General features: G+C 37.8%; 1 protein-coding gene across 34 annotated transcripts in view; it reads left to right on the top strand.

Moving 5' to 3' along the window:
* Nucleotides 1-27,819, top strand: part of DLG2 (discs large MAGUK scaffold protein 2) — a 2,236,304-nt gene that overhangs the window by 1,889,786 nt on the left and 318,699 nt on the right. For all 34 annotated transcript variants that reach the window (XM_043451476.1, XM_043451478.1, XM_043451480.1 and 31 more), the window contains one exon: nt 6,344-6,446. In XM_043451476.1, coding sequence (XP_043307411.1) covers nt 6,344-6,446 — 103 coding nt within the window. The remainder of the gene's footprint in view (nt 1-6,343; nt 6,447-27,819) is intronic.

Here is a 27,819-nt window from a genome sequence, read left to right on the forward strand (position 1 = left end):
GGAAAGGAGTACTCAAGGCTGTATATTGTCCCCCTGCTTATTTAACTTATATGCAGAGTACATCATGAGAAACGCTGGGATGGATGAAGCACAAGCTGGAATCAGGACTGTTGGGAGTAATATCAGTAACCTCAGATATGCAGATGACCCCACCCTTATAGCAGAAAGCAAAGAAGAACTAAAGAGCCTCTTGATGAAAGTGAAAGAGAGAGTGAAAAAGTTGGCTTAAAGCTCAACATTCAGAAAACAAAGATCATGGCATCTGGTTCCATCATTTCTTGGCAAATAGATGTGGAAACAGTGAAAACAGTGAGAGACTTTATTTTTTTCAGCTCCAAAATCATTGCAGATGGTGACTGCAGTCATGAAATTAAAAGACACTTACTCCTTGGAAGAAAAGCTATGACCAACCTAGATAGCATATTAAAAAGCAGAGACACTACTTTGCCAACAAAGGTCCATCCAGTCAAAGCTATGGTTTTTCCAGTAGTCATGTATGGGTATGAGAGTTGGACTATAAAGAAAGCTGAGCGCCGAAGAATTGATGCTTTTCAACTGTGGTGTTGGAGAAGACTCTTGAGAGTCCCTTGGACTGCCTAAAGGAAATCAATCCATCTTAAAGGAAATCAGTCCTGAATATTCATTGAAAGGACTGATGCAGAAGCTGAAACTCCAATACTTTGGTCACCTGATGCGAAGAACTGACTCATTGGAAAAGACCCTGGCGCTGGGAAAGATTGAAGGCAGGAGGAGAAGGGGACGACAGAGGAGATGGTTGGATGGCATCATTGACTCAATGGACATGAGTTTGAGTAAATTCCAGGAGTTGGTGATGGACAAGGAGGCCTGGCGTGCTGCAGTCCATGGGGTTGCAAAGAGCTGGACATGACTGAGCGACTGAACTGAAATGAACAGCAGCATCAAATGCTTTACAAATGAGAATTACATCCAGGATGAACATAATCATCAAACAGAATTTTATTATTACTCGCCCAGTGGAAAAGAAGCATACACACATGCTAAGTTACATCTGCTATGGTGGAAAGAAGTCTGGGCTAGGCAAGGGAAACTCTGGACTGGGGCTCACCCTGCGCTAACTCTGACAGGACTTGGGACAGGTTCACTCCCCTTTGGAGACCGGCTCTAATGTGTAAGCGCCAGGTGGATGAGCACCTCTTCCAGTGCTGAAATGCTGTGTTCCTTTAATTAGTATCTTTTCCCCAAACCTGAGGACTGCATCTACTACGTGGTTTGTTTGTTTTGTTTTGGTTTTGGCTGTGCGAGGTCTGGGCTGTTGCAGGCTTTTCTCTAGTTGTGGCAAGCAGGGACTACTCTGCAGGTGCGGTGTGCAGGCTTCCCACTGTTTGGCTTTTCTTCTGGAGCGTGGGCTCTAGGGCACACGGGCTTCAGTAGTCGCTGCACATGGGCTCAATAGCTGTGGTTCCCAGGTTCTAGGGCACAGGCTCAATGGTTGTGGCAAATGGGCTTAGTTGCTCTGTGGCATGTGAGATCTTTCCAGACCAGGGATCAAACCCATGTCTCCTGCATCAGCAGGAGGATTCTTTACCACTGAGCCACCAGGGAAGCCCCTGAAATTCTGTGTTTTTTAAAAAGAAGAAAAAGAAAGGAAAACCATGAAGGAACCCATACATTGTATTCATTAGTTTCCATTAGATTTTATTTCCTCACCTATAATCACAGTTCTTTGAAGAAAAACTCACAGCATAATAGATACTACTTCCTGAATGCCAGTTTGTGCTAGGTTCTGTGTTAGGGGCTTGACAATTATTGTCTCATTTACTACATGTAACAGTCCTGATAGGTAGGTAGATATTATATCCATTTTGCAGGTAAGGAGGCTGAGGTTGAAAGAAGTTAAATGACTTTCCCAAGTTACTTACCTACAAATGGTGGACTCAGGATTCAAACCTAGTTCTGACTCCAAATCCCTTTTTCCTTCCCATTTTTTCATGCCTCCTTAGTGTACTAACTGAGAAAATTTCACAGGATGGTTAGAATACTGGAAGATGTAGAAGTCTGATGCTGTAAAGGAAAGGTCCCAAAAAAAGGTGTGTTTGCCTGGTTCTCACATCAAATACTAAAATATATTCCGGTAGATCAAAGATTAAATAGCTAAAAATTAAACCAAGGTTTTACTAGAAGAAAACATGGATAATTTGTTTAATATGTATCAGAGAAGGGAAGATATATTACAAAGATCAAAAGCTAAAAAGGAAAAAAAAATGTGACTATGTAACACATTTTAAACTTATAGCAAGAAATAGAAGACAAGGGAAAAGTTTAAATATTTAAAATACAATAATAATACAAATATAAAACTAGTAAAAATTTTTGCAATAGTTATCTGAGATGAAGAACTAATATTCTTTTTTTTAACATTCTTAATATGCAGATAAATTTTTTAAAGTGTAAGCTATCCAAACAATGAAAAAAAGGCAACATAAATGAGCATTTTATACAAAAAGAAATTTAAATAACCAACAAACATATGGAAAGATGTTTAACCTCATAAGTGAAGAAATATAAAATTTTAAAATATAATTGTTTACCTATCAGAATAACCAAGGTCAAATGTTGGGGTATGAGCAATTTTTACGAAACTGTGAGGAAGTAGCCAATCATATATTTTTTGTGGGAGTATACATTTTTGGAGACAACTTGGCAATAGCTATCAGAATGTAATCCTAAGACCCTTTATCCTTCTGTTTATGATAGCAAAATATTAAAGCAACCTAAGCACCCAACAACTGTGCCCTGGTAAAATAAATTGTTTTACACTGACTAATAGAACCTTCCACAGCTATTAAGAAGCATGAGATAATGTATAAGAATATACAAATGAAAAATACCCTGGGGATTAAGAGATGCAAACTACTATGCATAAAATAGATAAGCAAGGAAGATAAATTGTATCGCACAGAGAAATATAGTCATAATTTTATAATAACTTTAAGTGGAGTATAATTTATGAAAATATTGGATCACTAGGCAGTACCCCTGAAACTAATATAATACTGTAAGTCAACTATACTTCAATATAAAAAATATATAACTTCAACATATCTCCAAGATATGTTAGTAAATGGAAGAAAATCAAGTATAAAGCAATATATAAAATACTATCTTTTGTGTAAAATTATTTATAATTGTATGAACCTGCTTATATTCATAACAGAAATAATTGGTAGTGGATACAAGAAGCCATCAATGTGGTACCTTTGGCAAGGATAATAAGAGGTAGGGGAAGCGTTGTATAAAAAATAAATTTTTTTAATTTTATTTTTAAAAATAAAATTTTTATATTGCTTTAATTTTCATGTATGTGCATTATGAACATACAATTGTCCCTCAGTTGTTCCAGGGACAGTCCTCATCCCCAAACCTCACAGATACCAAAATCCACAAACGATCAAGTCCTTTATTTAAAATGGCATAGTAATTGCATATCGGAGAAGGCAATGGCACCCCACTCCAGTACTCTTGCCTGGAAAAGCCCATGGATGGAGGAGCCTGGTAGGCTGCAGTCCATGGGGTCGCAAAGAGTCAGACATGACTGAGTGACTTCACTTTCACTTTTCACTTTTATGCATTGGAAAAGGAAATGGCAACCCACTTCAGTGTTCTTGCCCGGAGAATCCCAGGGATGGGGTCACACAGAGTCAGACACAACTGAAGTGACTTAGCAGTAGCAGTAGCAGCAGTAATTGCATATAATCCATTCATATCCTCCCATATACTTTAAATTATCTCTAGATTATTTATGAAACCTAATACAATGTAAATAGTTGCCAGGTATGTACCAAATTCAAGTTTTGCTCTTTGGAACTTTCTGGAAATTTTTAAAAATATTTTCAATCTGAGGTGAGTTGAATTTGCCAGTGCACAAACCACAGATATGAAGGGCTAACTGTATATTAATTATATATTTTATTTCAATACATTATCTGGGCAATGAGATTATGGCCTGTTTGTGTTTTCTTCATTATTAGTTTCTGTTGGTTTAGTAAACACATATTTTTTAAGTATGCAAGAGCAAACTAAAAGAAACAAATAATGTATACACCTTTTAGCTTAGAAAGTGTATTTCCAGGCATTTATCCTTCAGAAACACCTTCCTAAGTGTTTGCAGTAGCAAAAAGCTAGACACAGTCTTAGCCACACCAGTAGGGATCCTACTAAAAAATTACTGGTACATCCACACCATGGCATACAGGCTCCCACTTAAAGGTAAGACAATATGAACTGATATGGGTGAGGTCCAAGATACATTGTTAAATGAAAAACTAAACAAAAACAAGTTATAGAATTATACATATATATGATATGATCCTGTCCATTTAAACAGAAAGTCAATAATGTATTAAAACATAGACAAAACCAAATAGAGATAAAGCCACATGCTTGCACATGCATATAGCAAATTTCTAAAAAGCATACACAAGAAGCTGCCAACAGTTGTTACCTCTAGGAGTGAAAACAGTGAGGGGACTTTTCACTTTTCTTTTTATACCTTTCTAAAACATAAGAATTCATTACCATGACCATATATTATTTTTTAATAAAAAGTCAACCCTAATTGTTTGACAAAAGAGATCATTTGGCCCTTGAAGCTTGTACCTTCAGCTTCCTGTAGGTAGGAGCCGAGATCAGATTACTTTTTTTGTCTCTTCCGGCTCTCTGAGTTATACTTCTGACTCATCAATGTTTGGACAGCCTCTGAAATGAATGTCATTATATAAGGATTAAATCTGGAATTTTATGGTTCAGAGAGGCTTGAGCCTCACAGTGCCTTCCCCCTGAAGCAGGTGAGAATTGAGGCTCAGAGGGGTGATAATGACTGTCCATCAGCTAGAGGGGAATGGTCCAGCCAGGCCCAGTCTCACTCAATACACTTTCCAGGGTAACCGCGTCATTGATGCTCTCAGTAAGCACAGAAAGCCAATCAATGCTTTCACCAGAATAGAAGACCAGGCAATTTATAAAAGTGAGTAAGGAAACTTAACAAAGTTATTATGAGAACAGCATGTGGGATTAAATATTACAGATGTTCCAGCCCTGATAGGGAAACACAGTGGCCACCCCCCAGTCATGACCCCTTCATTGTCAAAGAAGACCGATGAGAAGTGAAAACATTCTCTATTTTATGTGTAGATGGGCTGAGCAGTTCTTTTACTCTTCTTCATGGTTCCTAGCCATCTTAACCTATAAGTTAAAGGAAGCAGAATTTTAATATCAGCTGGGTAGGTTAGAAAACTGGATTACTGTGTGTTCAGTTGAAGAAGTAAAGCTTCTTAGGGGCTTGTCTTGTTCACCTTTGTTCCCCATCCTCCGTCCCCCTATGGGCCAGTCACAGAGCCCTGATGTTGGAAAGCACTTAGTAATTATATTGTGTTGGCTTAGACTGAATTGATTCGAGAAAAATTTTAGCTTCTGCCTCTCATTAAATTTGACTTGAGTGATTTTTTTTCCCCTCTCAGCAGAGTTTTATGCTTATTTTTCAAATGCTCTGTTTCTCTTTTGGCATGGGTCCTAAAATGGGAGTTAGTAAGAGCAACATAAACTCCCAGAATTCTCTATTTCATTTTGTCACAATTCATTCTGGGATCGTACGTAAGAAATGGGGCAGTCGAGTTTATTTTGGAACAAGGATCAGGGCTGTCTATCCAGGCTCAGGATGACAGGATGAGGCATATAACCAAAAGGGGGGATTTGGCAGGCAGCCAGCCCCATTCCACACAGTCTCCCCCAGAATCTCATATGAATATATTATTCTGTCAACACATACTTGTCTACATATATTACATGTGTCTTTCTTTATTATCCCATTTTCCTTCTAATTTTGAAGGCTCCTGTCTACCCCAGAAATCTACAAAACTCATAGAAGCATATTAAATGCACACACTAAAATCTTAATGGACTTGGGTAGACAGAACTTTCAACCCACTCAGACCATGGCACAAACACCCTGGGTAGAATTTCACATCTCTGCTAACTAAAGTTATCAAGAGCATGAAATTTGATAAGTTAGCACTCCAGTGCCTGGGTAGGACATGAAGAGTTTTGAGGCAGGTAGCATCATGTTAAACGGCCTCTCTGTTTGGGGAAATTTTTTCCCTCTGTCTATCTGGGTTGGGAAGATCTTCTGGAGAAGGAGATGACAACCTGCTCTAGTAATCTGTCCTGGAAAATACCGTGGACAGAGAAGCCTGGCGGACTACTGTCCACGGGGTCGCGAAGAGTCAGACACGACTGAGCAACTGAGCACACATCAGAATGACGTGCCTCATGAAATACCAGAATTCTCTGGCTTCCTCTCTTTCAGGTGAACGGCATTGACCTTCGTGGAGCGTCGCATGAACAGGCTGCTGCGGCACTGAAGGGGGCTGGACAGACGGTGACGATTATAGCACAATATCAACCCGAAGGTCAGTGAGAACTCAAACTTACAACGTTCTGATGCGTTTCTGTGTGAATGGGTGACCACATTTCTGATCACTGATATTAACTAGTTACTACCAACAAGATTTTTTAAAAACAATCTATGGTGAAAAATTGGTGGTTCATGTCCAAAGAACATGAGGTCTTGTTACTCTTAATCTTCCAAGGAAAAAAATCTAATAGTTTATAAAGGCCTGTTTGCAAATACAAATTCAAACAAATAACAACTAGCATCAACTTTCTTTCATTTACAGTCACCTGGTATACACTTTTGGTCAGCAATGGATACTATAAAAACAATTAAGATTTAGGAAGCAAGGGGAGAGATCTTAGCTATAGAAATAGACCATGATCAGTAGACTATTTTCTCTCCTGTGGCAATGACTTATTTTTATTAATACTAACATGGTTTTTGGATGTCCTTGATGTGGAATTTTATTTTATTTTATTTTTGCCTTTTCTGCCATACTTTCCCTTGTTTTGGAATACATCACTATAAACCCTGAGACTTGGTGAGATATCTTGAGTTGAATTAGCTGACTAAGACTTGATAAAATATTCTAAATTGGATTAGCAAACTCTGTTTATTTTAATTTGTTTCAACATTTGTTTCTATGATCAGAATGAGGTTCAGTGAGACAATTGGGATGTTACCTATTGTGGAGTTGATTTCTTAGCAAATTAGCAAGTGTATATACATATATATATATATAAGTTTCTCTTTTGTTAATGAAGTATAGTTACATATATCACTGTGGACTAGACTTTGTACAGAAAAACAGAGGAATATGGTTCTGTCCTCAAGAAACGTATTGAACTGTTTTTGGTTCACGTGGCTAGCAGAGAGGAGAATTTAACAGGTGAACATGAAAATACAAGGTGCATTCAAGAAAGAGCCTTTGTGCATGTGGGTATGAAGCGGCTTATTTGGCCTTTTCAAATGATTATTTCTTAGCATCAATTGTTCTATTGATGTTTGGAAGACTGAGGTTTGTGTCTTTCCTGTGACATCTCAGATTTTACCATTAATGGTGGCCAACCACATGTTTTACAAGAGAATAAAGAAAATTGAATTATGCATTTTGATATGTTACTTTCATTTTGCCTGACTTTAGAATTTGCAATTAAGTTATACCCCCACAAAAAAAGTATTGATTGCTTTCTTCTATTGGCCTAACACAAATATGACCAGAAAGCCACCTGGGAAAAGGTGGAAGATGGAAGATAATATCACCAAGGAAACGTGTTAGACAGTTTAGGCAGTTTTGAGAAGTTTTTCTACTTCTTAAAATTTAGTAGCTATGTCTTCTAATAGGAATAAACAACTCCAAAGTAAAACAGCTCCATTGTAAAACAGAAAATGAAAAGATCTGGGCTAACGCAATTTGATGAACAAATTCTACTTCATATAGATTAAGAACTTGTTCGTGAGATTCTTCCATTTTACTGATAGCTGTTTTCTTTGTCTCAAACTGTATGATCTGACACAAGACATAAATATCCCTGAAAATTCTCATCTCAATTCTTCAGACTGATAAGATGGTCCAAACTATAGTTACACCAATTAGAAACTCTTGATGGTGAAGACAGTCATTCAAATAACCTTGAACAGAATGATTCCAAGCTTTAAAAGGTACAGTAAAGGATAAGCATGTCCTAGTTCTATCAGCATAAATCTTCATCCTAAGCTTCCTTACAGCTTGGTTTCCTTTAAGCAATAAACTCACTTTGGATACTGTGCCTGTTCAAAACATGTCTTATAAATCACATAAATCGATTTTTAAAGTGCTTCTAAAGAAATCTGCAAATAACAACAACAAGCTTAGTATTTCAAAATGCCAAAGTACAAATCAAATTCACCGAATGACTTGCCTATTTTAATAGTCTAACTGCATTCTAATTTGTCACGGTTTTAAATCAGTTGGAAATGTGGTAATGCAACAATAAGCAATCATTTTTCCTCCCTTTGCAAATTTAATGGGTAACTGAACCTTAATTTAACTATTTTTTGAAATGGAAAACTAATTGGGTTGTTGTTCAGGTCAGCTAGGGACATCTAAATTATACAACATATTTAAGAAATAATGAACAATTTAACTTTAAAATAACAATCGAAAAGAAGAATGAGATGAAAAAAAGAATGCCATGGGATTCCATTAGGAAATTCTCACCAAGTCCCCTTTATTTGCATCAGTATTGCAAGGTATCCGTGCTAAGCCTGATTTTATTGACATCTTTGTGATACAGTCAAGAATCAGGCTTTCAGGGAATATGTTTTTCACTTACATTCAAGTCATTTTATCAGGAAAATTCTAGATGCCTTGCTTAATATTAGTAGATATTCAGAAAATTCCACCTTTACCCCCATCCCAGTTCTTTGTTTTTAAGGAAATTTTTTTTAACTTATTCAGGAGAAAAGACTTAGATACATTTAATAGAGATCAGTTCCTGATGACAGATAACTAAAACTGTATGGTCATGGTACCATCTCTAAGAATTATGGAATGTCATGGAAGGAATAAACCTGAAGGAACCAGACCAGCACAAGAGTACTTCATGAAAACGGGGAAATGGAAACAGACTTTGAAAAAATGGGTGGGGATTCTATTCCAGAGAGCAGGGAGAAAAAATACCTACCTAAGACTGTGAGATCAAAATGTTGCAGACACCAAAACTTCTATTTTGTTTGTAGATGAATTTTTCAGTATTGTACATATAACTGGTATTTCTTACAAAGTTGTTGAACTAATGAAGAAAAGCTTGCCATTCTTCAGTACTTGAGTTTTCACTTGACAGTATTTGAAGATTGAAGGGCTTCATTTTTGCTACTTTTATTTTTTCATTTTTGCTTCAAAGCAGAAAATGTGCTAAACAAGTGTGTTATGCAAAATATAAAACCATTTCAACTGCATATTTCATAGTACTTAGCACAGTTTTTGAAATAATGATAAATAATTTATAATTATCATAACATAGCAGTTAATGTCTTCCTTGGCAATTTTCACTGCACAGAGTAAGGCCAAAGTTGTTATACTGACTTTTGCTTAAAATGAGCTTGGTCCCAGTTGTGTGAATTACTCTATCATCGTCAATATTATTCAATATCTAGTTCTAGGTGGTAGAATTAAAGCCAAATTTAAAGAGTCACATACAATGTTTTCTTCCGGTGGTATCACTGTGTTCATTTCTACCACCTTTCTTTTTATCCAATTTGTATCACATGCTTGCTTTGAAATTAGCATGTATTACCGTAATAATAATCATCCTTTTTTTTTTAAAGGATCACATATCTGATACTTCAGAAAAAATTTTACTTAAGCAATATGAGAAATTAATTCTTATAAAAATTTGTTACCTATATACAATTAATGAAATTACTCCAACATTACTTGGAAAAAAGAAACATAATGCCCCCTACCACCCTACACACAACACAGACACACACACACATTTCCTTACCCTTCTCTGTCGTCTTCCTCATTGCTTTCAGAATCACCATTCTAAACGATACCACCCCAAGATGCCTGTACGCAACTCCTTGCCTTTCACAATATAATCCCAGCCGATCTCCATGCCCTCTTCCCCCACTGCCACTACCCAGCATCATCCTTTTTCACTGTTCCCCTGCTTCACAGGACTGCTCCATGTCCCTGACCTAGGTCCTGAACTGTAATGTTTATGGGCCTTTGCTCCTGTGGGTTTCTCTGCCTGGAATTCCCTCTTCTCCTCTTCGACCGGTAGTATTCCTGCTCATCCTGAAGGCACTCAGATGCCAGTTCCATTACAAAGCCATCTTTAGTCTGCTGAATCAGTGTTGATTTTCTCTGAGCTCTTGTTGGTTTTCTCTTTCTCTGAGTTCCCTAGACTTACATTCAGACACCTGGTATGTCCCTTGTGGAACTTGCAAATTTCTCCACTCAAGGGAGCTTCTGGAGGGCAAGGAACCTTCTACCACTCATTTTATCTCCCATGTTAATATGCTCAGTATGAATTTGACTATGCTTTATTAAAGAGGTATCAAATGTGTCTCCACTTGTTTTAAAAGTATAATATCTTTAGTGTGTTGGAAAATATTATAACAGATGTTTAAGAAATATTTGCAGAGTGCATATTGAATGAATGTCCTGCGCTTTTGATATTAAACGCAGCAATGGTAAATGAATCCCTAGACTGGACGTTTGGTGTTGATTCTGTTTTTAGGTGGTGCTTTTTGGTTTTTTGTTACTAAACATTTAGCAACCCTAGTGGATAAACTCTCTTTATCCTGTACTGCAGAAAATCTACAGCTGTTGGTCTGTAATATAGAACAAAGAAAAGATAATTAAAGCACTCACATTTTTTAGAGCTTGATAACACAACTTTAACACCATTGATGAATGAAAGAGGCGTTGATTACAACCTAATTATACATTTGTCACAAAGAGTCTAATATAGCATTCCCCTGGGTCAGATTGGGGCAAACCTTTATAGCATTTATTGCCTTCTCACTGATATAATAGCACCTATATTTAGTGTGAGGTTACTGACTGAGGTTGAAATAATAAACCACCAGATATTCACTAGGAAAATCAAATGAACAATATAAATTGTTGGATAAAGCACAAAGTAGAGACAACTAATTGCCAAGCTCTTCCCATGAAAGCCATCAATATCCTCCTGTCTTTAATTTGGCTACTCAGAGCATTGCTGTGGACATTACAAGGGCTTCAGAACAGTCTGAAAGTAGTAAGAAGGAAGTCAGTGGTAGTCCCCACCAGTGAGCAGGGACTTCAGTAGCCAGTAGCCTGATTTCCTCAACCTTTTATTCTTTAATAGAATAATCTGAGTTCCTAGAGGAAAATCCCAAAGAACAGAGTTGATCATTGCCTGGACACTCATAAATGTGGTCTGGTTTATGGGACTGTGGCAGAGTGGTCATATTCATTCAGTTAATAGATTTTTTTTTTTTTTTTTTGCTGAACACTTACTATGCCTCAGTCAACATTCTTGGAAAATGATATATCAGTGAACCAAAGTTGCCCTTTCAAATAAATATAAAATTTTTCAGAAGGTGATAAGTAGTATAAATAAATAGAAAGAAGAGTAAGGCTGATAGTGACAGAGAGATATATGGTGGGTAGGGAAGGTCTTCTTGCGATCAAGGTATTACTGCAGAGACTAAAAGAAGTGATGAAATGAGCCATGTAGGAAGCTGGGGGAAGAGAGGAGTTATTTTTGAGTCTTGGTCTACTGACTATGATCTGTGAACCAGCAGCTAGATAGAAACTGAGAGCTTGTTAGGAAGGCACAATCTTGAGTTGCAACCCAAGCTAACTAAATCAGAATCTGCACTTTATCAAGATCCATAGGTTATTAGTGTACATACACTAGACTGTGAGAAGCACTGCTCTAGAATACCTAGGGACTCTGCAAAAATTGCCACTTGACACTATTGGGTGGGACTCCTACCAGGAGTACTGGGCAAAGTCACATAAGGAGACATCACAAGGTGTGATTTCTGACATGTGTCACTCAATGGTAGGTCATATCTCAGTGGTTTTACTAGAAACAGATCAAGCTTCAGGGGGTGTAAGAAGTTCATGTGTCACCTCTATTTTGCCTATCCCTACCTTCTAAATACAGATTATCAACCTAGTTCCTAAATCTTGCTAGAACTCCTCAGCCAGTGACACAGTGAACCTGTTCAGGCTTCATTCTTTTGCATCATGGCCTCTCCTGCAAGTGAGCTAAAGAAGCACTGAGTTGGGATCAGGGAAGATTGAACCCCATCCTAATGGATGGCTTGGTGAACCAAAAATTCATTCAGCCATCACTATAAATTTTCTTTGAGTGACTTACTATTTTTAAAATAGAAATTAATTTAAATAATCTTTTTTACTTCTTTTAAATTATGTAGCTAATTCAGGGGGTGCAGGGAAGTATATATTCCTTTTTAGCATGAAGTGAAACTCTGATCTTCAGAGTAACCACTCTGAATTAAGTCTCCAAGCTTAAACCAGAATTGGAAACTATAGTGCATTTCTCTGTAGGATCAAACAAATGATGAAAACTTGAAAGTAATAGGCAATTTAACCTTGGAGGAATATTGGCAACTTCTACACCTTAGGGTTCTCAGAAAGAGTATTTGCAACATTCAAGAAGTTTACTTGCAGTGTAAGCTACATTTCTTTATTTAAACCAGTGTCTACGTAGATTTATGCATATGAATGAGCAGCTGTGGCATATCAAAATATTTTCTCAGTGCAAATAACTGCATCTTAAATGCCCAGGCAAGATTCATAAGGTCCAGCTGTGGGTCTTGATCAGAAATTGCACCAGCATCATCAGGAAAAATTCAAGATGAGCTTTAGAGTGAAAATTACTGCGCAGGATTCTTGACTTCAATGAGGCCAGTATTCTGATACCAACCCTAACTCCAGCTGTGTGACCCTGTGGTAGTTATTCATCTTTATGAGTCTCAGTTTTCTTATCTACAAAAAGGAAAAGTTAGGATGGGTAAGGTATTTATCAGAATAACTCTTCAGTTATTACATTCTAGATTTTAAAAAATGACCTTGGGTGATGTAGAAGCATAAATTCCATTACTTGAATATTTTGTCACTAACATAACACCTTTTTCCTTTACATTGTTTGCATGATTTAAGAAGAAATGAATGCACAGTCTAGCTAACTTGATGCATTCTGTGTGGTTTAACCAGAATCCTTGAGAAACAGAAATTAAGAGTTGGAGGAATCCTTTAATACTACCTTATCCAGTTTCTTCGTGTCACAGACAGGGGAGCTGAAGCTTAGTCAGCTTCTAGATAAGAAAGCAGTTCAGTAACTTAAAAGCTGTCATAGCTACTAAGGCTGAGCAGCTAGTAAATTCCTTAATTCTTTTAATCCCTATAATAGCTCATGAGGACAGATGGCTTAAATAGCCCAAGAAATCATCGGATAAGCCATCATGATCAAAAGGACATAAAAGAATTTTTAAAAAGTTCTCATGGCATCTCAGGGATTTCTCATGTACACAACTTTCCTTTCTGGTTTACTGTTGTTAATTGCTATTGTTCATGTATCACAGTTAAATTAGGTATATATATATGTGTGTGTGTGTATTAAAAGTATAAACAATTATTGTTAATTTTAAAAATAACCACCAATTTGGAAATATTGATAGTTCAATAAATAGATCAACTATATTATGGTTTTCCTCTTTCTCACCCTAAATTCTTCCTGGAGCCCCCTTTATCCATCCATCCATCTTTCCATCATCAATCAGTTCATCCTTAGTGATAGTCTATTGCCACATATCCGATTTCTCCAAATGTGTTACATGAAATCTGTTTTCGTTAATCTGGTTGGTATGTTCTAATTTTTACCAAAATATTAGGAAATGAAACTTCATATGACTCTAGAATTTGTACTGCTTAGCCATGTCTTTCTCTTCAACTCTTTCTCATATACATATACATCCACTAATGGATACTACTACCTCCTGCAACTGGAAATCTCCCAGGATGTTTCCTCAATGCATCCTTTTTCTAGCCTTCTCCTAGTTGCTTTCATTTTCTCCTTAGCCTTCATCTAACACATAGGACTATAAAATATGACCAAAAAGATGATTCCTGGAAATTGAGTCTACAGATTCACCAGAAGGTTCTCTCCAGATACTTTAATGATTAACGATGCTGAATCCCTCTCTCTGTCCATACCCCAGTTTGGACCTAGAGAAATGTAATGATGACAAAGGGAGATACCATTTCTTACTCTTAGAAAACTCTCTTGACCTCATTCTCTACCTTGGGAATACAATATCCTAAAATAATTTCAAAGGGATTAAAAATATTTACAAAGATAATTATATTTTATGCCTACTCCCACTGTATCATCCCTCTTCCCATTGCCATAGCAACTCTCATTCCATAATTAAATATATCAACCCTTTTGTATATCATCTATATAATGATTTTATATGATTTTGCAGATCCCTTGGCATCTGGTAACATAAAGCATTCACTCCTTAGTACTGAAAGAGACTAAGTATATATATCCTTGAGCTGGAGACATTTTGACAACCCAGAAACATCTCTAAGATCCTTATTCATCTTTAGAAACATCCAGCTTGAATACATAGAAATGAAGAGTCTTAATCCCATTCTTCAGTATACAAATAATGCAAAGTGCACACAAATCATTGTTAGATAACCCTTCCATTTCAGGATGTTAGATAACTGTCTCCACAGAGATGAAAAGAAGAATACAAACCAAGACAGATTTAAAATACTTACTAACTTAACTCCATCAAAAGGGATGTAAATCAAAACAGATTTAAAATACCTCCTAACTTAAATCAGTGTTCTGGGCTCCCATCTAGTTCACCCCCACATCTTTTCTACTATCCCCTTATTTAAGCTGGTCCTCAAATATAAAAATACAGCTTTCTTCTCCTTCCCCTGACTCTGCACCCAATGCTTTATTGACCACGTTTAAGCCACATTGCTCTTCTGAACATTGATTCTCTTAGTGTACTCTTAGAGAGAGTACACTAAGCCAGATCAAACCCAGACAAACAAAAAACTAGAGAGAGGGCTAAGAAGGGAGCATCTCCCCCAAATCATATTTTCTTTACTCTCAAGGATGAGTAGGCATGCGTTTGTCATGCCTTAATCTTGTTAATTAAGATGGTTAGAGAGATTATTTTTAAGACTCTTTCCAGCTGACATTCTGTAAAAGTTAGTTTACTGTGTCTTCTAATTAAAACTTGTTATCTAAGAATAATTACAAGCAGGTAATTTCTAAATGTTCTCTTATTCCACATATTTTAAAACATGGATATCCTGCTTTCATTCACTTGTGGGAAGGGGAAAGATCTGTATCTGTGGAAATTCCTCTTTCTGTGTTTAATAGGATTTGAACCCTCCAATAACAGTTTTAAGTGTAATTCAAGTGGAAGCATTTATTGCTTGTGGGGGCTTTCAAGATGAACAACTTATTGTACATGGTCTCTTTGTTTATAGACTCATTGTAGCCTAAATCTTGTCCACTTAATAAATTAAATTATAATTACCAAGCCTACAAATACATTTATTGAGGTTGATAGAAAGTAATATGAAAAAAAAAATCAATTTCAGGAAATCAAGTGCACAGAAAGCTGAAATAGGATGTCTTAAATTCTCAGAATCACAAGTGATAGCAACTTCAGCATGGAACAAAAAAGGAGCCTAGGAAATACAAAGTATCCATCTTTAATGTGCTCTATAGGTTCCTAATCCAAATAGGATTCCTGGTAGGCTCATTGACTAAGTCTGTAGAAGGCAAAAGTATCCAAATTGTGCTTTGGTTCAAAATAATCTTCTCTTATTCCCTCTTTCCATTTCCTCATATTCATGTTTCCACTGCTAAGGATAATTTGCTTTCTTAATAAAGAACAGCTGATGCATTACAAAAATTAAGGAATAACAAGATAAAAATTCATTCATCCAGTTTTTATTCAGCTAATGTTTATTAAATGCTTCTGATGAGTGACACACTGCCCTGAATGCTAGAGCTAGAATGATGAGCAAAACAGACATGGCCCTTTCCCTAATGTACCTACAGAGGCCAAGTAAAATCACACTAGTGATTATATTACTATTATATTAGCTTATTATACAAGCTAATAAGGTGGTCACTTTAGAAAAAGAGAAGAACTTGGATCTAGACTCTTAGAGTCTAGAAACTCAAGTATATCCTTAGAGTACAGTGTGTGTGTGCAAGCTAAGTCACTTCAGTTGTATCTGACTCTTTGTGACCCCATGGACTGTAGCCCTCCAGGCTCCTCTATCCATGGGAGTCTCAGGCAAGAATACTGGAGTAAGTTGCCGTGCCCTCCTCCCGGGATCTTCCTGACCCAGGGATCAAACCCACCTCTCTTATGTCCCCTGCACTGGCAGACAATTTCTTGACAACTAGCACCACCTGGGAAGCCCTAGAGTACACTAAGCCAGATCAAACCCAGACAAACAAAAAACTAGAGAGAGGGCTAAGAAGGGAGCATCTCCCCCAAATCATATTTTCTTTACTCTCAAGGATGAGTAGGCATGCGTTTGTCACAGCAGAGCGAGGAAGCAGTCATAAGGAAGAGGAGGGAAAGGTGTGCAAGCCCCCCTGGAAAGGAGACGGTGGTGCGACGGAGGGGCTGAAAGCAAACTGGAGAAAATGGGAGCAACTCTGTGCACAGGAAGCTGGAAGCGGCGACGGGGTGGGTACAGGCACGAAGGACTGTCTTAAGTGTTTGGTTCTTTCTCCTGGAAACAGTCGTGTTGAAAGGTTTTAAGCTAGAGGTTGGCAGAATCCGATTTGCTTTTCAAAAGGATGAATCTGGCTGCTGAATAGAGAACAACCAAAGAGCTCCAGGGGCTGGGGAAGGGCCAGTCCAGGTGAAAAGCATTCACCAAGGGGGTGGGATCAGCTGAAGAAAAGGTGGAAAGAAGTAGGCAGACTAGGGGTAAAGTGAAAGTGAAAGTGACGTCACTCAGTCATGTCTGACTCTCTGCGACTCCATGGACTGTAGCCCACCAGGTTCCTCCATCCATGGGATTTTCCAGGCAAGAATACTGGAGTGGGGTGCCATTTCCTTCTCCAGGAGATCTTCCAGACCCAAGGATCAAACCCTGGTCTCCTGCATTGCAGGCAGATGCTTTACCCTCTGAGCCACGAGGGAAGCCCCAAGGGGGTAAAGTAAGGGACAAAACCAACTGACATACATAAGGGCTTACTAAAATACATGAATGCATCCTTTTATTAAAATATGGCAAAACGTTTTTTCCTACAATTTGCTTTTTTCACCAAGCAATACTATACATATATTTGACATATTTTCTATTAGTAGCTAAAGTACTTACTCATTCCATGTTTTTATAGCTGCAAAGAATTCTACTGTAGAGAGTGTCATGATTTATTTAACCAGTCCCATATTGGTGGGCATTTGATCATTCTAATCTTCTGATATCACAAACAATGTAGCAATGGCGTATCCTCTACTTCTTTGTCTCAGTTGGCTTAGCAGTGGGAAAGCATTTTTGACTAGTTACAAGATGAGTAAACCCCTCAAGAAAAAGCATATTTTATTCATTGTTATATCCCTGGTCCCTAGCACAGTGCCTAGCTCATAGTAGGCATTTAATAAATGTAGACCAAACAAAAAAATAAATGATGCCAATGAATTAATGTATCTATTTTACATAAACCATTCACTTTTTAATTTCAACTAAAGTATAAGAAAATATTGATGAGAGAAAAAGGAAGATAATTGCAGAAAGAGAATAATTAAAACTAGCCTTTATGGAGCACTCACTATGTACGTGTGTGTGTGTTCAGTCACTTAGTGGTGTCCAACTCTTTGTGACCCCATGGACTATAGCCACCATGCTCCTCTGTCCATGAGATTTTCCTGGCAAGAATACTGGAGTGGGTTGCCATTTCCTCCTCCAAGGGATCTTCTCCACCCAGGGATCGAACCCACGTCTCCTGCACTTCCTGCATTACAGGCAGATTCTTTACCATTGAGCCACTGAGGAAACCAAAAATCTCTGTATATGTTAACTTCTTTAAACTTCTCAAGAACCTATGAGATCATTTCTATCGCCTTTTCATTTGCTCATTTACAACTGAGGATGCAGAAACTCAGAAAGTGTGAGTGGTTCTCCCAAGGTGAGACAGCTAACCAGTAGAGTAAAACCAAGATTCAGACTCAGTCAGAAAGATTCCAAGACAACCACTACACTAGATTGCTTGTCATAGGAGAGAGGAAGAGGAGCCAGATTCACATGGTGATAAAAGGGTCGGAGAGAAAAATCACAAGGGATGGAGAATCCAAAGAAGGGAAAATGCCATATACCCAGAGAGAGAAAGGAGAGAGGAAGAGAGGGGGAAAAGATAAGCCAGATGGGGAAACAGAGATGGGAGTGTTCAGGTCAGGCAGGGCCCACATGTTGCTGGGATCGTAAAGTTTAGAAACCAGATGTGACAGAACAGAGACAAGCAGGATTGTCTTGGAGTAGACGCTGGCCAGGGAGCAGATCCAGGATTAAAAAAAAAAAAAAATTACTCTCTCTTTTTTAAATTTGTTGTTGCTATTTGCAGGATATTGGAGATTCGGGCCTGTGATTCAGTTCTGACAAATGGCCCCAGAATGGCATAAAGGCAGGCAGAGGGCTCACCACTTACTACCTGTGAGGACTTAAGTGATTGACGGCCTTTCTGAGCCTGGAGTTTTTCACCTATTACAAAGCAATGATCATATTTACTTCCCAGAGTTGCTGGAAGAATTGAAGGAAATGGATGTGGAATATCTACAAAGTAGACGGCCATCATAAATGACAGCTAAGATCACAGCCCTCAACAGCAGGCTCATTATAGTAAACACTATGCCCTCTCCTCTAACCAGAGCTTGGCACTGTGCTTAGAGTTATCCCTAAGAGGACCAGAGCCTCCCAGAATATGGGAAGCATTAGTGACTAAGAGTTTCTGCTGAGAAATCAAATAGATAGGGTTCAAATTCTAACTCTACCATTAGCAGCTGTGTGCTCTCGGACAATTTAATTTACCTCTTGGAATATCATTCTTTATCTGTAAAATGGGGATTCACACCCGTGACACAGGATGATTTTGAGAATTAAGGAATCCAAAGCATGTAAAATGCTAAGCACAGTTCCTGACAAATAACACATCTTCAGTTCAGTTCAGTTCAGTTCAGTTGCTCAGTTGTGTCTGACTCTTTGCAACCCCATGAATCACAGCACTCCAGGCCTCCCTGTCCATCGCCAACTCCCGGAGTTGACTCAAACTCACACCCATTGAGTCGGTGATGCCATCCAGCCATCTCATCCTCTATCGTCCCCTCCTCCTCCTGCCCCCAATCCCTCCCAGCATCAGGGTCTTTTCCAATGAGTCAACTCTTCGCATGAGGTGGCCAAAGTACTGGAGTTTCAGCTTCAGCATCACTCCTTCCAATGAACACCTAGGACTGATCTCCTTTAGGATGGACTGGTTGGATCTCCTTGCAGTCCAAGGGACTCTTGAGTCTTCTCCAACACCACAGTTCAAAAGCATCAATTTTTCGGCACTCAGCTTTCTTCACAGTCCAACTCTCACATCCATACATGACCACTGGAAAAACCATAGCCTTGACCAGACGGACCTTTGTTGGCATAGTAATGTCTCTGCTTTTTAATATGCTATCTAGGTTGGTCATAACTTTCCTTCCAAGGAGTAAGCGTCTTTTAATTTCATGGCTGCAGTCACCATCTGCAGTGATTTTGGAGCCCCAAAAATAAAGTCTCTCACTGTTACCACTGTTTCCCCATCTATTTCCCATGAGGTGATGGGACCAGATGCCATGATCTTAGTTTTCTGAATGTTAAGCTTTAAACCAACTTTTTCACTCTCCTCTTTCACTTTCATCAAGAGGCTCTTTAGTTTTTCTTCACTCTCTGCCATAAGGGTGGTATCATCTGTATATCTGAGGTTATTGATATTTCTCCCAACAATCTTGATTCCAGCTTGTGCTTCTTCCAGCCCAGCATTTCTCATGATGTACTCTGCATGTAAGTTAAATAAGCAGGGTGACAATATACAGCCTTGACATACTCCTTTTCCTATTTGGAACCAGTCTGTTGTTCCATGTCCAGTTCTAACTGTTGCTTCCTGACCTGCATACAGGTTTCTCAAGAGGCAGGTCAGGTGGTCTTGTATTCCTATCTCTTTCAGAATTTTCCACAGTTTATTGTGATCCACACAGTCAAAGGCTTTGGCATAATCAACAAAGCAGAAATAGATGTTTTTCTGGAACTCTCTTGCTTTTTCGATGATCCAGCGGATATTGGCAATTTGATCTCTGGTTCCTCTGCCTTTTCTAAAACCAGCTTGAACATCTGGAAGTTCTCGGTTCACGTATTGCTGAAGCCTGGCTGGGAGAATTTTGAGCATTACTTTATTAGTGTGAGAAATGAGTGCAATTGTGCAGTAGTTTGAGCATTCTTTGGGATTGCCTTTCTTAGGGATTGGAATGAAAACTGACCTTTTCCAGTCTGTGGCCACTGCTGAGTTCTCCAAATTTGCTGGCATATTGAGTGTAGCACTTTCACAGCATCATCTTTCAGGATTTGAAATAGCTCAACTGGAATTCCATCACATCCACTAGCTTTGTTCGTAGTGATACTTTCTAAGGCCCACTTGACTTCACATTCCAGGATGTCTGGCTCTAGGTCAGTGATCACACCATTGTGATTATCTGGGTCGGGAAGACCTTTTTTGTATAGTTCTTCTGTGTATTCTTGCCACCTCTTTTTAATATCTTCTGCTTCTGTTAGGTCCATACAATTTCTGTCCTTTATCGAACCCATCTTTGCCTGAAATGTTCCCTTGATATCTCTAATTTTCTTGAAGAGATCTCTAGTCTTTCCCATTCTGTTGTTTTCCTCTATTGCTTTGCACTGATCACTGAGGAAGGCTTTCTTATCTCTCCTGCCTATTCTTTGGAACTCTGCATTCAAATGGGAATATCTTTCCTTTTCTCCTTTGCCTTTCACTTCTCTTCTTCTCACAGCTATTTGTAAGGCTGCCTCAGACAACCATTTTGCCTTTTTGCATTTCTTTTTCATGGGGATGGTCTTGATCCCTGTCTCCTGTACAATGTCACAAACCTCCGTCCATAACACATCTTCAGTAAGTGCTAATTCTCATTATTATTACAAGTATCAGAAAGCCTATAATGTGGTTATTATGCACAGAGAGAAGCAGACCTAGAGGGGAAAGAAACTTGAGAAAACTCTTGGGAGACTGTAGAGACAAGCTTTTTGAGAGATTTCTTCAAGTAATAGAACCAATGTGGAAATAAATGGGAGTGTCCAAATGCTCTCTGAAGACTCCTAGAGTCCAGTGAAGGAATTGCAGGAGCAGGGGTCAGGGAATATGGGAGGAGACAGCTGAGTCCTGGCCTCACTCCCACTCCAACTAGAGCAGCTTTCTTTGCTTTTCATATTTGGTCTTGGACACATGAAGGATTATGCCACCAAAAACCAGTTTTAAGCTGTTTTAGCAGAAGGTGAGAACGGCTGTTTAAATTAAGGTGCATATGTTTGTGTGGTCAGAACCAAAAACAGCTGTAAATTCAGTTAATTTTCCACCGGAATATAAACGCCATGAAAGCATCAAGTTTTATCTGTTTTAACCACTGCTGTGTCCCCAAGGCCTAGAATCATGCCTGGCACACAGTAGGAGGTCAATAAATATTTATAGAATGAATGAATGAACTAAACAAATTGTTCATGCCTTGCAGTTTCTCTTGAACCTCAGGTGGCAGAGCAAATTCATCCCCACTGAAAAGCATTTTAGGAGTCATGATAGTTAACTAAAGTTCCCAAATATTGATTTTGCTTGCTGAAAAAGTAGTCGATCTATGAGAGTAGGTTATGTGTTCCCTAGATTGATTCTGGCATCATTGCTGAACAGGCTGCCAAAATCAGATACTCTCAGTTTTACTTTCGTTGCTTGCTGTGTGAAAACAAAAAATTAAACAAACCAAATACTTTTTTCCCGGTGAACCGAATGGTAACTTTGTACCTTTCTGTAAGTCTTAGAAACATTGAATAAAATCTAAAATATTAACTAGCACCAGTATGAGACTTTACAGTTTTTCACCTGATACACAGAACAACTCCAAGAGGTGAATAGATAAGTGATATTATCATCGTTCTAATTCATGGATAAGGAAAGTGAAGGTCAGGGAAGTAATGTGACTGGTCCAAGGTCATGCGAGTAAGTGCTGTGGGTTGAACTTGCACCCAGATCCTCTGACTATATTTCTTGTGCTTCATGGCAGTGGTGTGTGGGCTCAGTCGTGTCCAACTCTTTGTGACCCCATGGACTGTAGCCCGCCAGTCTCCTCTGTCCTTGGAATTTTCCAGGCAAGAATACTGGAGTGGGTTGCCATTTCCTTCTCCAGGGGATCTTCCCCACCCAGGGATCAAAGTTTCATCTCCTGTACTGGATTCTTTCCCAGGTGAATTCTTTACCACTGGTGCCACCTGGGAAGTCCCTTGTGCTTCATACTGTTCTTCAAATGTTCTTTAGCATTATACTGTTTCATAATTCTTCTATCACGATAAGGATAGTTGAATCAATCTAGAATGATCAGGCTTTCCATAAGTTTGCTAAATAAACATATTTTGGGAAAACTTATTTATATGTTTTTAGTGGGTGAATGTTTGATTGATGATGAATGGTATATCATTTTAAGCTTATTTTTCAATGGTAGTATAATTACATGAGTTCAAAAATCAAAATAATATTAAAACTTATATGTTGAGAAGTCTTGTTTCCATTTCATCTCCATCGACCTCATTTCTTTTTGCCCTTACAGGCAGCCATGTAATTAATGAGTAACTTATCCAAGTGTAAATTGAAACTAAGAGCAGAGAGGAATAGCAGTAAGTCTTATTTGCAGTGTTTCAAAGGAGGAAAAAAATGTTTAATAGGAGAATGCTTAACAGTCTAGAGAATCAACGAATAAAAAATTGTTATTTCTTAGTTGGGTTACCATTTACATCTGCTGCTCATACATTAAGATATTTTTCTCAAGTCAGAAATACTTTTATAAATGTTACATTTTCTTTCAATGTGACTATCATAATACTTAATATACAGTGTCAATTGTCAGGGGATCATAATTTCTAAAAGAAATCTTCATGCAATTGTTCTTCATTAAGTGGTATGATTTTTTTCTGGAAAAATTTGGAACTTAATATCCTCAAATGGGGTCACTGGAGTCCAAAGGGATCTTAAATCAGGGTTAAAATCAACCCATGCTCTTGGAAATATGTGCAAGAGTTACCTAGTTTCATATAATAGACATTTTCATATAAAGATATTTAATAATCTTTATTATGGGATAGTGAATATATAAATTCCTCTTTGTTTAAGGTCACTCAGAAGAGTCTTTATAAGTGATTGATTTCTTTGTAATATAAATAATCACAGCCTATCTTATTCCAAATTTTTAATATTTATATTTTCTTTTAGATACTTAAATTTCTTAAAAATAGGTATCATTCATTGTGGAAGACTCTTCTAGGAAGCAAAAAGAGGAATGTTAAGAGTTTCAGTGATAATTCTCAGCTATTGTGACTTAGCAGTGAGCAGCAAAAACACAAAGGATATTTTTAAAGAAACACAATTACCCATAAAATTGCAGACAAATAGTTGCTTTGAGTAACTATTAGTGAGAAATAATGAAAGTAGAGTGTCTACACAATCATTATCAAAACACAGTCCAAAGAAATAAAGATGTGAAGATGGCTGGGGTTGGGAGGAGGGTAGCAGGGAAGACATGCTGATAAAATAATGAGGAAAATCAAATGTTCTCAACCTGGATAGTTCTATTTACAGTTAGGAACACATTTCCCCCTCTTTCTAGTAGATTCAACAGAAAACATTTTTAATAGTCTTCTGACAAATGCATATTTCATCTTCTAATTGGAAGCAAAAAAAGTAGATTTTCTTGTTAATCTTTTATTTGATCATTTGTGGTTGTTGGAGATATTGAAATATTATACAATGCATTATTGTAGGGTTTTTCCCTCCAAGCTGTTAAATTTCTCACAACTTGTGTTTCCTCATTGCAATTCTGTGTTTGTCTTTCCTAATTATAAACCTCAAAAAAGAAGATTACAGAGAGCTTGAGACTATAGAACAAGATATAAAGAAGATGCATTATAATATCTGAATATAAAATACAATCTATTTATTTTATAAAATGAGAGTTGGTCTTCAGAATAAAACTTAAATTCACATATTGAGCCTTATGTTTTCATCTTCTGTGACTTAGCAATTATTACTCTCTCTGCCCAGAATTTCCTTCTTCCTTTTTCTACTTGACATATTCTTCTTCTTTCGAAAAGTGAGCTACAGATCATCACCTCCAGGAAGGCATCCTGGCCTTCACTCCATCCCCAATAGAGTAACACTGCTTCCTACATGCTTTCTCAGTTCCTATCACACTTTGTTTCCTCACCTATTCCTCACTTTTTTTTTTTATTCCTCACTTCTTTAGAAAGGTAAAAAGTCCATGATCATACAACTAATATAGGACATGTTTGTACATTTGATAGCACTTCTCCTCAAAGCCTCATTAAACATGCCTGGTCTTAAAATCTGCAAAGCTCCATTGTACTGCTAAGCCCTCGGGCTTTAGAACTCCCCTTTGCTCTAAGAGGGCACTTTCCTTAAATCTGGCAAGATGTTGCTTAATAAAATGCACACCAAGTGTCTGAGCAATTGAAGGAAGAGAGTAGTATTATGGTTTAAAACTGGATATAAAAAGAAAGCAGATTACCACTGAAGTGAGGATTTCTGCATGTCATTTGATTTAAATGGAACTATGATTAGGAAGAGAAAAAAGACATCGGAAAGGCCATGAAAAGAAAAATGGTAGCAATTTTGAATTTCAACTAAATGGATAAAATCTGGGGCATCACAAATGGAAATACTTTCTAAAGCTCTCAACACTAAAGCATTTAACCTAAAAAGTATAGATGCCATAGGAAATTATATCTAACCTCCAAGGGGCAACATGTTATGTTGATAATGAATTCTATTTGAATAAAATGACATCAAATATATAAAAATATGTTGCTAAGATAATGAACAGCTGAACTTTAGGCAGCAGCAAAACAAAGACATATGAAACAGAAAAAAAATCATCAGAATCAGAAAAAAACCAGAAAAGGATGAATTTTATTGTCAGAAAATATATATTATCAATCTAGCCACAAACATGAGATTACAGACACAATGAGTTTAATTACTGAACTGCTGGAAATTCAATATTTAGAAGAAAATGAAACTTTTTATAGAGACAGAAAGATGTTTGAGGACAGAGCAGAAGTCAAAGACAGTGCTTCTGATACTTTCTAGCTTCATGATTTTGAGAAAACTACTAAGCCTCTCTAATTCTCTCATCTGTGAAAAGGAGTTGATAATATCTTCTTCACAAGGTAATTTTGATGAGCAAGTCTTAATTAGAACGCCTGGGACTTCCCCGGTGATTCAATGGTTAAAGAATCCACCTGCCAATGCAGGGGACACAGGTTCAATCCCTGGTCCAGGAAGATCCCACATGCCGAGGGGCAGTTAAGCCAGGGTGCCACAACTACTGAGCCCATGAGCTGCAACGATGAAGACCCAGCACAGCCAAAAAATAAATTTAAAAAAATCTTTTTAAAGAATCTAATCTTAATAGTAAAAAAAACAAAATGAAACAAAAAACTCCTGGCTCCTAGAAAGTGCTCAGTAAATGCTAAGATAATGAAAGAAAATGCTGCAAAATGCTTATAGTGCCAGACACTATTCTAAGTGCTTTACATACATGTAACCCATAAAGCAAGTCCTTGAGATAGAGGCTATGATTGCCCCCATTTTAGAGATAAGAAACTAAGGCACAGAAAGGCTAAATAACTTGTTTGAGATCACACAGCAGGGTAGTGCTGGAGCTCCAGTGTCCCTGTTCTTAACCATCCCAGCATGTTATTATTACATATTCATACTAAGATGATAGCCTGCTTCAATTTCTCCATAACACTACATATAATTATCTCTTTTTCTTTTTTTTTGCTAATGGTCTTCCTTCTCCTATTTGAAAATAAGTTCCATGAGAGCAAGAATTTAGACTGCTTTATTAGACTGCTTTATTTATCTTCAGCACCTAGAATACTGTTAGGCACAAAATAGGTATTCAATAAAATTACTTATGGTATGTTGAACCATAATTGTATATACTGTTGATAAGGAAGAATGTTGAGGTACTTCCCCGGTGGTCCAGTGGTTAAGACTCTGTGCTTCCAATGCAAGGGGCATGGGTTCAATGATATACATATCTGATTCTGATTTACATATCAGATTCTAAGAGATTATAATATGCAAAATCATTGCTAGTAATGAATCAGAAACACTCCCCAACATTAACAATGACAGTTTGTTTACAAAAGATCGCCTGGGCAACATGCAAACCACATATGTTTTCCCCCAGCTGTTGATAACAGAATTAAAGACAGGCACACAGTCTCATTTTTTCTCATTTTCCAAACTGATAAGAAGAAGGAACACAGTAGAACCCAGCTTTGCCAGGGATCACAAACAAGAAATACCAGTCACAAATAGTCTGACCTCATAACTCATTATAAAAGAAAGCATTCAGTGAAATATCCCCAAATTAATCTTACTCATATTGTTTATAAGAAGAAAAGATGATGACAGCATTCACCAGCATCCGAGCTGCCCAGCAAAGAACAATGTCAAGGAAGGAAAGTGGACATTATATGCTGCCAAGTGCCCTCAAGATTCCACCACATGGGGCTGCTTTTCATTTATTATCCACACCAGGCAAGAACACCTGATCTCTTCATTGTTGTATTTGAGTCATGATTCTGATGCGTTTGCTTTCCATGGTGGGACCAGGCCGTGCTTTCCTACAGTAATACATGCATATGTCTCCTTTGTTCCAGCCCTTTGCTCCACACGGGGAACAAGGGCTCCCCACCCTCAAAGGCTGAAAACAGGAGGTCTGTTTGACTACCGTATTTGCCTGAAGTGTCTGTCTGCGTGCTGTGCCATGCCCGTGCTCAGCTGTGTCCGACTCTTCTCGACTCTTTGGACTGTAGCCAGGCTCCCCTGTCCATGGGATCTCCCAGGCAAGGATACTGGAGTGGGTTGCCATTTCCTCCTCCAGGGGATCTTCCTGAGCCAGGGATCTTCTACATCTTCCGTGTCTCCTGCATTGCAGGCAGATTCTTTAACTGCCGAGCCACTGGGGAAGCCCAAAATAAATTCCTACAGGTGAAAATATATGCAGCCTTACGTACTGGATCCTAACCCTTATTTGGGAAACTTTTAATCTCTCCATTAGAACTGAAGGCATGTTGTTAGTGGCGCACACCAGGGCCCAAATTTGAGCTTCTGTGCACAGACAGTTCTGTGATTTCTGTTCAAAAGTAAGCCCAAATTCAAAGACTTTTCCTCTCTGGACATAAAATAACAATGGAAGGCCCAGCACTTTAAAATCTAAATAATGTAGTAATAACATGGAATTTAAAAAGATTAATCTCTTCTTTAAGATAGAAACTATCAGGAGAATAAACAAAGCAAATCTGCTACCTCTTAAGTGTTTCAATTAATTCTTCTATTTAATGAGAATCTAGAAGAAAAAAAAAAAAAAAAGGATTTGCTGTAGATTTTGTGTTATTTTCCTTCCCAGAAATCTGAGAGAAAATGAAGACATTTTAAAGACTATCTTAAACATGCTGACAAAAGACAAAGGTTGACATGTAACTATGAACATTT

Source organism: Cervus canadensis, chromosome 29 (genome assembly GCF_019320065.1).
Source record: "Cervus canadensis isolate Bull #8, Minnesota chromosome 29, ASM1932006v1, whole genome shotgun sequence".
NCBI classification, from domain to species: domain Eukaryota; kingdom Metazoa; phylum Chordata; class Mammalia; order Artiodactyla; family Cervidae; genus Cervus; species Cervus canadensis.